The sequence below is a fragment of the Toxorhynchites rutilus genome, chromosome 2, assembly GCF_029784135.1.
Source record: "Toxorhynchites rutilus septentrionalis strain SRP chromosome 2, ASM2978413v1, whole genome shotgun sequence".
NCBI lineage: Eukaryota > Metazoa > Arthropoda > Insecta > Diptera > Culicidae > Toxorhynchites > Toxorhynchites rutilus.
The window spans coordinates 3,032,480-3,045,398 of record NC_073745.1 but is presented as its reverse complement, the minus strand read 5'-3'; the positions used below and the strand labels follow the sequence as shown (position 1 = coordinate 3,045,398).

Below are 12,919 nucleotides of genomic sequence, written 5' to 3'. Positions count from 1 at the left end.
TGAAGACTAGCATTTTTCACTGATCCGTTCAGTCAGAGTGGAACAAGTTTATTTTTTTAATATACTCAGAATGTGCACATTTTACACCAAGGGGTTCAAGCACAAGGTAGCTACCCAGCAAACATTAAATCGTATTATTTTGCACGTGCCAAGTCTTACAAGAAATTCGAATAAATCATAATCGTATATTATATCAATCAAAGTATGTATCGTGTATATTGGAATTCGCATTAAATGTAAAAACTCGATTTCATATACGATTATCAAATTAAGTCGCATATCAGTATAATAAACATCAATTTTATGATGTACATTGTCGTAAAATATATTTAATCCGCATCATATGCGTATATTACGCTGATGCAGTTTGTGTGTCGTATAAGCGTATAATTTAAATCGATTAAGTATTGTAGTAAATCGTGTTGCATGCTGAAGAAAATCATGAAACAGTAAATCATATTAGATCCTAATAAAGAACATATTACATCATATTGAAATGTCGATGAAATGCTGATGCACTTGAAAGTTTTAACCGCTGTTGAATTAAATTTCAGATAGCCGCGCGAGATTGCTGGTGGATGATAATACAGACGACCGGAGTTCGAACCCACATCGGAGCAGTTTTCATCAAACATCAATCTGTGCCATTTTGAACATTTATATTCCACTCCCAACACAAGTCAATCAAACAATTATTATTTCTACAAACATAAATACTCATATATAAAAATGGCGGTTCGTGAGGCTATAATAAACATTTCACGAAAATATTCTGCGCCATTTGTTTTTTTTTGTATGTCTGTAATAAATCGTATATGAGTATGGCAAAAGTCGTATTTGGTGCTTTGACAATTCATGAATATATTCATATTAGATCGCAATTCAATTTCAACATAATCGCTATTATAGCCGGTCAAAGTTACATATTCATCCAAACAAATTCGGTAAGCATTTGCCATGTATGTATATGGCCTTCACTTTTGCATGCATATGCCAGTTAGGCGCATTATATGCCAACCAAATTTTAGGGCATATGATGTTATATATACGCTTGTTATGCGATTTAATGTTTGCTGGGTATTAGCTTCAAGAAAATGTTTTGTTGGTTTGAATTCGGCGCTTGGATATTGTTTAAATTCAATATACAAATGATTGTCATATGGTCCACTCTGTCTGCTCATGATACCAAGCCATTTCGCCATGGTAAATGGTACATGGTTCGCTCAGACTGCATACTATGGTGGATTTTCTTTGATCAATCATAACGATTACGATCCGTTATTCCTGGTGTATGTGTGATTTTCCAAATCTGATAAATGTGGTATGTAGCTCACATAATACTTAACCAAATGTAATAAATAACTCGAAATTTTCAATTTTGCAACTGACATAACACCGACCATGTATTCTTAGTAGTTTTTTGTTAATCATATGAATAGATGGTTGAGTTCTCAAACAAAAAATGCAATAAAAAGTTTGTTCACATTTTCGAGTTAGGCCCTTTTGGCATGTTGCTCTAGAAATATATGAAAAACCTTATACCAGGGACAGACATACAGCTGTACTTGCGTTGTACGTGTACAGCGTTGTACAGGTACCATCGTACCATGACAGACATACTTTGGTTGTACATTGTACCGTATGTCAAACTGACAATCAGATATTTTTGCGATTTCCACCACATATTTCAATGAAAAAGGTTTTTATTTAGTGTCTAAACTATCAAACACAACAAACAAGTTTCCAATCTGAGTTATTAACTTAAGAGAAAGTCAATGAAAAGAACGTTTATCAAGTGATTTGATTCTGCTTGTTCATGCTACCCACCACTAACCGTCTATGGCGCTGCGCACAGTACAACTGTAGCCATGTACAGCGGTAAAATAGGTCGGTACAGATACAGCGATTGTACCGAGTTGCTTGCATGGTTCTAGCGCTGTACATGGTGACAGACATACAATTTTCGAAGTACAACGCAAGTACAGCTGTATGTCTGTCACTAAGACAAGACCAGACAACTGGCTTCTTACTCTTCTTCGTCGTCCAAAAACGAAGCCATGACATGCAGATGCCAGAGCTGCCAAATATTATAAAATATCGGATTTTTCAAATTTCTATTTTAATGAATCGTAACATTTGGTTGGTGCGAATTCAATGATTATTGCATATTTTCAAATAGACAATCTCAAAAATATGCTTTAAAAGGATAAAATAAGTCTTTTAAATACCCATATCTATAATATAATCGTTTCCAAAACAAATTTGGGATTTTTTTTTAGCAAATAAATCTAATCTGACAACCGTTACAGCGTTATGCAGATTCTCATTGTCTGAACCAAAACATTCTATCTTATTATATGAGCAGGAATACAACCAAAACAACGTTAGGAAGCCATTTTATTCATACAAAACGTAATTCAAAAATAAAAGTGAAGTGTAAAGCCTTAAATTGTGAGCGAAAGACGGATACTCATCCAATGGAAAAAAAAATGCGGATATCTGACCTCGAGAATTCGTGGAAAACAACCCTTGAAGAAGCTTTTCAGAGAAGATCAAATTAAGCTATTAACAGGAGAGGTTAAAAAAGTGAAACGTTGGTCCAATGAAACGATTACGGAAAATTTACAAATTCGGTTTGCATGTCAAGGTGGATACGACAAGCTTATTCAAAAAGGCTTCCCGTTCCCATCCACGAGGACTCTACTACGCCAAATTGAAGGAGTTCGTTTCAGTCCTGGTATGTAATTATAATCATATGTCTCATCGCATGTTAATATATGAAATGATATTTTGTAGGTATTCTTGAAGATATATTCGAGCTGCTACAACATAAAGTCTCCACAATGTCGGTTGAAGAAAAGGACTGCGGATTGGTTCTAGACGAAATGAGCATAGACGAGGCAAATAAGTTTTGCCGAAATACGAAGCAGTTTGTTGGAACAACAACGCTTCCTATGTCCCAAACTTTAGCCTGTAAAGCTTTGGTATTCATGCTAGTTGGAATCGCAGCGCGCTGGAAACAGGTGGTTGCTTTCGAGTACACCGGCAACTCTATACAAAAAGAGTTTTTGAAGAATGCTGTATTGTCTGCAGTTTCAAGAGCAGAGGGAATCAGTTTGCGTGTCCATTTTATAACAACAGATTCCGGGTCCGAAAACCAGCGCATGTGGAAGGATTTGGGGATCGATATTCGTCGCAAAAATGAGACATTAAATGCTGCGATACCTCATCCAAACGCTGAGAACAGAATGCTAGAGATCATACCCGATCCCGTACACGTATTTAAAAATACAGTACATGGCTGGTTGAACAATGTCTACCTGAAAGTTCCGGATTGGTATGTTCGTGAAAAAAAGCTAACATCCAATATTGTTCATCGAGACCATTTAACCACAATCGTGAACTCCGAAATAAACAACACGTTGCGGCTTTGTCACAGACTAACGGCCTCGGATGTGTGCTTTGACAACAGAACATCTTCAATAGATAAAATGAAAGTATGCAACGCAACAAAATATTGCAACAGGACGGTGGCTGCAGCATTGAAGTTTCATGCGGAAATACGAGAATTACCGGAGCTTCTTACTACCGCATGCTTCATAGAAGACTTTGCTCGATGGTTCGAGCTTATCAATAATAGGGCAGAAGAAAAAGTATTTTGTTTGAATGATCCTATGAAATATGACGAGGATATCGCTCATCTGAAGACCATGGTGCGGTTAATGTATGATCTCCAAGTAGGACACGGACATTGGAAACCATGGCAAACAAGTGTAATCGTTTGCACGAATGCAATTGTGAGGTTGACAGATCGGCTTTTGCATGAAGGACACCCACAAATATTTACATCGCGGTTCGTCCAAGATTGTCTGGAGAGTCTTTTCTCATTGATTCGTGCAAAGCAACGACGCCCAACTCCATTGCAATTCAGCAATAACTTGAAAATTGTGACTCTTTCGCAATACATGACCGTAGTACCGAATGCTTCGTATACAGCCGATACACAACAACATCTTATTGGATTGATAGATTTGCTATCAAAGCGGCGTGAAGAATGTTCAGCCCAGAAATTGATGGACAATGAAGCAGCATCGACATCATATCGAATTTCAGCTTCATCTAATTCTAGTGATAATGTGGATGATATGAATATTGAATTCGACTATGAGTACACCGTCGATGAAGCGAAAACTTTTCTCGACAGAACAGAACAAAATTCGTTGTTCTATATAGCTGGTTTCATCATCAAAAAAATTATTCAGCGGGAAAGAACATGTCAGCAGTGTAACAAGAGATTGGTAGTCAGCAAAACACAACCTAGATTGTATCAACCGTCTCTTTTTTCATATTTGCGAGCTACAGCTTCTAACTCTCCCATCTGCATAGTGAATGATGAGACTTTTAATTTCTTCTTAGCAATGGAAATTCTATTCCGAAATATGAAATCGCATTTGGAACCTAACGAAGCTGATTTGCCGAAGAAAATGGCAGGAGAAATGTATGTTTTGCCATCCACTTTATTCCATTGTGAAAAAACAAGGAATGACATTATAAAAAAATTTATATCTTTTCGTTTAAAAAGCGGAGAAAACAAAAAAACAAGGAAACGAAAATTTGATAGCAGGAGCATGGCATGGTAGAAATAAAATATATTAGTATCAAAAACCAAATAGATTATTATTAAACTAAACTTATGTCCATTTCCATTTTAGTGTTGTCCGAAAACTCATTTTTTCCACTTTTTCCCAAAAATGACTTTTTCAAAAAATCATAACTTTTGAACCTCTGAACCGATTCAGATGATCAATAAATCTAATTGAAGCCAATGAGGTAGATTTTTAATAGAAAAAATATTGAAAAAAGTATTGAACTTGGAAAGAGGGTTCTAGAGAGGTGTTTTTTTCGTTTTAGAGTCATTATTTTGTAAATTTAACATGTTTTAAGTCTTCGTTCAATATTCTTATGTGACTAGACTAGACCTATGCGACTAGAATCCTATCTTTCCGGTAAGTGTGATATTTTTTCAAAAAAAAGATTGGCTTATTGGCTTCAATTTAATATGTCGATCATCTCAATCAGTTCAGTAGTTCAAATGTAATAAATTTTTGCAAAAAATTATTTTTGGATAAGAGTGGAAAAATGATTTTACGGACGACCGGTTAACTTTGAAAAGTCACTCAAAAACACAAAAAAGCCTATCTGATATCGAGATATGTTATGTAATAAATCCTCAGCTTTCAAGAAAAAACATAAAATATAAAAACATAAAAACAAAAAACATAAAAATAACAAAAAACAACTACAATCAATAGTTACGAAAACAAAATTCGATTTCTTGGCAAGCCTAATATTTTTCCAAAAAAGATTAATTGGCTTCAATTTGATATATCGATCATCTAAATCGGTTCAGTGATTCAAAAGTTATGAATTTTTAAAAAAAGGCACTTTTAGGAAAAAGTTGAAAAAAATGAATAAAAAATACGGGTCTAATATTTTGCAATAAAGAAAGAAACTACCACTTTTCATGGAAATCTGAGGAGCACTATATCGGTTTGACATGAAATGGATGTATATATATTGAAAAATTTATATATATATATATATATATATATATATATATAAATTTTTCAATTCAATCAAAATATAGTAACAAAATAATTAGGTAAAACGTGTATACAATTCCTTCACATTTCCTCTAAACTAAGTATCGTAATATCAATTAAATTAATTTTTTTTCTAAATTCAATACAAACCCAACGTAATTTATTTTTATTGGCAACACTGGAAAAATCGACTTTGTTTACAAAATTTATCGAAATCGACCAATCAGAAATCAGAACGACTGACAGAAATTTGGTCCGTAAAAGACCCCCTATTGTCTGATCTTATCTTAGGTCTGTCATAAGTATTAAAAGCACGTTGTTGATCTTATTCCTATTGTCTGTGCCCTGACACTCATCACAAATTGACAGTTCAATTCAAATGTCAAGCAAACTTTCCGCAGACGACAATCAAAACAAACAAACCGGTCTATGTTGTGCTCATCGGCAGTACTTTATCAGAAGAAAGCGTGAAATTCTTATTTACGAGCGCCCGACAGCATCCCGATGTCATCCGGTGAGGAAAATCCCCCTTCTAGCTCTTCGCAGCGCTGGAGCCGACTCGCCCGGACAGTGTACGATCCAATCAAGGTGGGTTCAATCGATGGGATGGATGAATTCGCCCACGATCGGGCCCTGATCCGCGCGATGAATTCCAGCTACAAACCGAACCACAAGGTGGTTGGCGATCCGCACCATACAGTCTTCATCGGACGAATCGCCCATTACGTAACGGAGAACAGAATACGTGAACTGTTCGAGCGCTGTGGGAAGATAGTGCACTGCCGGTTGGTTACGGATGTAGTTACGGGTTTGTCACGAGGGTATGCGTTTGTGGAGTACAAACGAAGACGGTATGCGAAGCGAGCGATCGAAGAAATGCACGGGAAGGTTCTTGACGGAAAGGAGATTCTGGTCGATGAAGAGTGGGAACGCAGATTGGATGGATGGAAACCACGTCGATTGGGGGGTGGTTTCGGCGGAAGGAAAAAGAGCCAACAGCTTCGATTCGGTTGCAAGGATAGACCGTGGAAGAAACCGGTAGGTGATTTCAAATATACCAGCAAAAGTGACTTTCATCGTAAAACCAAACAACAGAGAGCTTTACTCAACTCGATCGAGCCCTCGTAGTTTAGTTTTTAGAATTTATTGAATATACAAAAAAGTCCTAATAATGATAATAATAATAATGAACAAGCACAGAACAAACATTCAAGGCAATCTCTTCATTGAACTACAGCTGCATTAGCCGATATGCTCGGATTGTTGATGACTTCTCCCAAACTATCCAAAACTTCCTTCCGGTAATCATCGAAGCCCCCATCGACCTCGTTGATGGTTTGATCCTCAATAACGTACAAAGCGCATTCCGTTTCTCGAATTAGTCGCTCGTCGTGGGAAACGATGATTACTCCTCCCTTGTATTCGTTAATGGCATCCGCCAAAGCATCAATCGACTCAATGTCCAAATTATTCGTCGGTTCATCAAGAATCAGAACGTCGGGAGCGTTCAAACATAGCTCTGCCAGTGCTACTCGGGCCTTCTGACCACCGGATAAGTCCTTCATCTTAATCGTGTGCGCGTGACTGGCCAACCCGAACGTTCCCAACGCTTTACGGGATTTCTCGTATGGCAAATTGAACAATCGCTGCAAATATTCCGCAGGACTTTCCTCAGCAGTCAAATGTTCGCCCGAATGCTGATCGAATCGTCCAATTCGCAGCCGATGATTGCTTCTTACCTCGCCGGTTCGTGGTTCCAAGTCCCCCACCAGAAGCTTCAGGAAAGTAGATTTTCCCACTCCATTGGGACCCACGATGGCCACACGACTGCTCATGTCGATACCGAAATCTACCCCGGCAAACAGTGGCTTCATATTCGGGAAGTTGAAGTTGACATCTTGAAAAAAAAATATAAAAAAAAAAGTTTATATATAGCAATTTGAGAACTTATGGGAACTTACTGTGCAATCCAAGAATGGGTGGTTGCAGTGGCAGCGGATCTGGGAAGCTGAACTTCACGATGTAATCCTTTGGCTTGGAAAGCAACTCAACAGGTCCATCGTCAGTTTCGTTAACTTTTTGAGATTTTCCCTTGCCCTTCTCCTGTTTACGAGTCAGATTCTCCTTCTGCTTTTTCTCAGCTGCCTTCTTCGATTGACCGTGAGCCTTCATATCTTTGATTCGCTTCTCTTGCTTCTCATACTCCTTGATCATTTCCTTCCGCTTTTGCACATGCATCTTCTTGAACATTGAATAGTTACCCTTGTAGTAATAAAGTTTCTTATTGTCCAAATGAATAACTTCGTTGCAAACATTATCGAGGAAACTCTGGTCGTGAGAAACAATGAGAAGCGTTTTCTTCCACGTCTGCAAATAGTTATCCAACCAAATGACGGCATTCAGATCTAAATGATTCGTAGGTTCATCAAGCAGCAGAAGCGTCGGTTCGATGAAAAGGGCTCTGGCAAGGGAAACACGCATACGCCATCCTCCGGAGAACGCATTAGTTGGACGATTTTGCATAGCGCGTGAAAAACCCAAACCAGCTAAAATACGACGCGCTCTTGGTTCCGCAGAATCCGCTCCGATTGCCTTCAGTTCATTGTACACTTCCTGAAGACGATCTTGGAGCTCTAGTTTACCCGTTTCGATGGCTTCCTCCAGCTCCTTGCACTCTTTCAGCAGGGCTGTCCTCTTCACGTCCGCTTTGAGCACAGTGTCCACCGCGGAATTTTCATCAGCCACGACTTCCTGCTCGCAAAGCAGCACATCGATGCTGGGCGGAATAGCAAAAACACGATTCGCAATGTGACGAAGCAACGTCGTTTTACCGTGACCATTAGGACCGACCAAACCGTAGCGACGGCCATTCGCAATCAGCAGATTGGCGTTCACGAAAAGATCGTTTCCCTTGGCGGAGATTGTGAAATTTTCTATTTTGATATCAACCGCGTGATCCATATGTTTACTCTGATTGCCACTTTTCTGCGCCTGAGACATTGTAAAATTACTGTCCAAGTCCGAATGTCCCTGACCTCCCTTCCGTGTCATTGCCTCCACCTGTTTCTGGAACTCTTCCTGCTTTTTCAGCTTCTTTTTCTCTTTATGCGTCAGCTTCTTCTCTTGTGGTTCCCCAACGGCAAGCTCCTTCACTTTATCTGCTAGTTCTTCTGATAGGTCTTCCTTTTTCTCCTCGTCCACTTCTTCCGGCTCTGCTTGCTGCACTTGTTCGGGTATTGGAACAAGTTCCGGCTCCGGTGCCTTCACGGGATCTTCCTTTGCAACCGCTGCTGCTTGCTTTTCAGGCGCATGCTTAGTAATGTCCTTAACCTCCACCACAGGAGCCGGAGCCGGCTCCGGTTCTGATTCCGGTTCACTATCATCCTCCGACTCAGATTGAGGCTTTTTCCCTTTAATTTCTTTCGCCTTTGCTGCCTTTCCACTATTTACGGGGACAGGGATTGGTTCTTCCTCACTTTCGTCTTCACTTCCCTCTTCTTCGGAAGAAACTCTCTTCGCTTTCTTTCCAGCCTTAGCCTTCTTCTTGTTCGCCTTGCTACTAATCGCCGTCGTAATTTCGTCATCCTCCGAACCCTGCAAACTGATCACCTTCTCCTCCCGATCGGACCAATCATCATCCTTCTTTCCCTTCTTACCTTTAGCGGCGGGTTGTTTCTTTTTCGGGGCAGGTCTCGCAATTTTCACTTCCTCTTCCTCGCCGCTGTCTCCCCCCTTCAAGGCCAAATCCTTCGCGCTGTTATCGTTCTCATCATCGCTCCAGTCATCGTTCTTCCCCTTGCCCTTCTTACCCTTTGCGCCTTTCTTCCCAGCCGGAGCGGCGGCAGCAGTAGGAGCCTTTCTCGCTTTAGCTGGGACATCCTCGTCGGAATCGTGAACGTTGTTGGGTTTGCCCTTGTTTGCCTTCTTGCCAGCACTCGGTTTCGACTCGGCCGCAACTGGTTCGTCATCTTCCCAGTCCTGATTTTTCTTGTTTCCTTTTCCTTTTTTCGGTGGCATCGTGCGACTTCACTATGGCAGCGCCTGGACCACCGGATATGGCAGATGTGGAGGATAATGAAACGTAGAATAAAAGTTCTGCTAACTCCGCTAACACGGGAGCATGCAATGTGGTGCAATGTCCACGCAGCAGCACACAAGAGAATGCACAGGGAATTCAATAGTGGGGTGTTGACATTTGAACGAATGTGTGTGACGTTTCAGGGATAGATATTCGATTGTTCTAATTTGAGCAATACTGAAAAATGAGATGATTATAACGATGGGAAGATCCATGTATTGCAGTTCAACTAAAATCAATGCATTATCGAGTGAATTTTTCTCGACGGCGATTAAAATGCGTTTCCCAAACATCATATTCCACACAAGTTCGGGAATACACGTGTACCAGAGCAAGTGGAAAAATTCTATGAAATTCTATGAAATCACCGACCAGAGCGGAAATCGGATCCGAAGCCAGGTATAGAGCAATTCCAAATGAAATCAACAAATGACAAAACACGAGTATTTTTGATTCGAATAAACGTTTGTATTCCGTTTGGATTAGAAAAAATAAGAGCTTTCCACGGCATTCGGGATTGTTTTTTTAACTCAAGTGTAACTTTTGAAAAAGGGCGTATTAATTTTAGTAAGAGAAATCTTTGATAATTTATATCTCAAAAACTATGAGTCGTACCGAAATAGTGTCTTAGAAAGAGCTATAGAGTATTGATGATAAAACGTGAAAAAAGTATACACAAAGAAAAATAATTAGTATTCTTTTTTTTTATTTACAAATAAAACGTTAATTTGCAATATCTAAAATACATATATATTTTTGGGAGTTATGTTGAAAAACATTTGAAGACATGTGGGTTAAGGCCATGTTCTCACTGCAGCGGGGCGTCAACGTGGCCTGAGCGTGTTCAACTCTCGCAACGACATTTTAATTCACTCACATTGCACCGTGCCAGCGGCGTGTCTTCGGCGTGTTTTATACAATTTGTCAATGTGTATTTTTGAATGAAAGAATGAAAATTGGTTTATTTTTAAATATTCCAACATTGTTGGACGAACCGGGACAAAAATCGGACGGTGAAAAACGTAAAAACTTAAAAAAAACGCGAAAAATTAAAATTATGTCACTACTACAAACAAACATATGCAAGAGAGAAGCGGAGAAGTACAAATATCACCGGCGTGAAGTGTTTTCGTTTGCACGCCAGCCACACGCCAAAACCACGCTCACGACACGTCAGTCTGGTGTGAACACATCGGTAAGAACACACACGATTAATCGTAAGCATCACACGCCCCGCCCAAGCCACACTGACGCCCCGCTGCAGTGAGAACAAGGCCTAATACAAAACGTAGCGATAATGTTTTTCAACGTAACTGCTAAACATATAGTTTTACCATAATGATGTAATTAGAAAAGTTGTTGAAATTATAAGCAAATTCATAAAATTTAATGAACATGGCGGTATAACACGACGAACATATTAGGCTGTCAAAAAAGTCCTGCGGTATTTTTTTTGAATTTTCATTTGTTCATAAAATTAGTTACCATCATCTGTTTTAAGTCAAATATGCGCCGTTTTGTTCGATGACTTGTTCCCAACGAGATGCCAATTTCATAATACCCCTGTTATAGAAGCTCGCTTCCTTATTGGCAAAAAACTCGGATAGCCAAATTTCACAGGCCTCCTTTGTGGCTAACTTCTGACTACCTAGCTCGTTCGCCATGGACAAAAACAGGTGGTAGTCACTTGGTGCAAGGTCCGGACTATACGGTGGATGCAAAAGAACCACCCATTCGAGCTCCCGGAGCTTCTGGCGCGTCACCAAAGAAGTGTGTGGCCTGGCGTTGTCCTGGTGGAAAACAACTTCATTCCTATTGATCATTTCTGGCCGCTTCTGGTCAATCGCCTGCTTCAAACGGTCAAGCTGCTCACAGTACAGGTCCGAATTGAGCGTTTGGCCATAGGAAAGCAGCTCATAATAGATTATTCCTTGACAATCCCACCAAACACACAGCAGAACCTTCCTGGACGTTAATGAGGGCTTGGCCACCGTCTGAGCCGCTTCAGCGGGCTTCGACCACGACCGTTTGCGCTTCACGTTGAGGTAAGTGACCCACTTTTCATCGCCAGTCACCATCCGCTTCAGAAACGGGTCGATTTTGTTGCGAATTCAGCAGCGATTCACATGCGTCGATACGGTCAAAGATGTTTTTTTGCGTCAACGTGTGTGGCACCCATACATCGAGCTTCTTTGTGAATCCAAGCTTCTTCAAATGGTTAATAACGGTTTGATGACTTATCCCCAGCTCTTGGCCGATGCTACGGCTGCTACTATGCCGGTCTTTCTCGGCTAATTCAGCGATTTTGTCGCAATTTTCGACGACAGGTCTTCCGGAGCGTGGCGCATCTTCGACGACCTCTACACCAGAACGAAAACGTTGAAACCAGCGTTGTGCGGTGGAAATGGAAACTGTATCGGGTCCATAAACTGCACAAATTTTATTGGCAGCTTGAGATGCATTTTTGCCTTTGTCATAGTAGTACTGTAAAATATGTCGGATTTTCTCTTTATTTTGCTCCATATTTGCGACACTATAACTCACGAACGACTTAACCAAACAAAACACTGTCAAGGACTATATTATAGCGCGCAAAAATACCTTTCCAACAAGCTATAGTATGACTCGATACAATGAATACAACTAGAACTACGCGCTTACAACGACACCTCGCAGAAATACCGCAGGACTTTTTTGACAGCCTAATATTAAAAAAGCCTATTTACAGTCAGAGCTCTCTATAGCGACAATCTTTATAACGACATATCCAAAGGTTCCTTCAAAATCTTATAGAAATTCATACATATCTTTCTCTATTGCGACAATTTTCAATATCACGCCATTCACAGTGCAATAATTATGAACTTGAACTTAGTACATAACTATGAACGAAAATAGTCTATATTATGTTTTGTGAAAGATTAAATGTTCGCGTGCAACTAATATTAATTTTCGGATACTTTACAAAAACAGAGAAATTTAAATTTGAAACATCTCTCAACCTGAACACATATTCAGACGCGATTCTGCTGATGGTACATTTTCATATATTCAAAACTCGGCTGCACATAATCAGCTGTACTATTTCGTATAGCCAAAGAGCAATCCAAAAAATAACTCTCGAAAGAGACATGATCGCTCTGAAGCTCTCGTGATGCGCACTGGGAAACTAACTAAACGATACCATGTGGGTAAAAAGAAACACTATACAGATTAGCTGTTGTGGATCACGTTTACT

General features: G+C 39.8%; 2 protein-coding genes across 2 annotated transcripts; one reads left to right on the top strand and one right to left on the bottom strand.

Annotated features, from left to right (window-relative positions):
• Positions 1-5,994: 5,994 nt before the first annotated feature.
• LOC129770024 (U11/U12 small nuclear ribonucleoprotein 35 kDa protein-like) lies at positions 5,995-6,801 on the top strand. Its single transcript, XM_055772604.1, has one exon. It carries the CDS (start codon positions 6,108-6,110, stop codon positions 6,729-6,731), a length of 624 nt encoding a protein of 207 aa, XP_055628579.1. The 5' UTR covers positions 5,995-6,107; the 3' UTR covers positions 6,732-6,801.
• LOC129770023 (ATP-binding cassette sub-family F member 1) lies at positions 6,671-9,776 on the bottom strand. Its single transcript, XM_055772603.1, has 2 exons — positions 7,565-9,776; positions 6,671-7,500 (listed from the first exon to the last, which is right to left on the bottom strand). Exons 1-2 carry the CDS (start codon positions 9,618-9,620, stop codon positions 6,827-6,829), a joined length of 2,730 nt encoding a protein of 909 aa, XP_055628578.1. The 5' UTR covers positions 9,621-9,776; the 3' UTR covers positions 6,671-6,826.
• Positions 9,777-12,919: the final 3,143 nt, after the last annotated feature.

Coding starts and splice junctions, on each gene's coding strand:
- LOC129770023 (XM_055772603.1), bottom strand. CDS start 9,620: ATGCCACCGAAAAAAGGAAAAGGAAACAAGAAAAATCAGGACTGGGAA. Junction 7,501..7,564: donor ACCCATTCTTGGATTGCACA/GTAAGTTCCCAT, acceptor TTTTTTTTCAAG/ATGTCAACTTCAACTTCCCG.
- LOC129770024 (XM_055772604.1), top strand. CDS start 6,108: ATGTCATCCGGTGAGGAAAATCCCCCTTCTAGCTCTTCGCAGCGCTGG.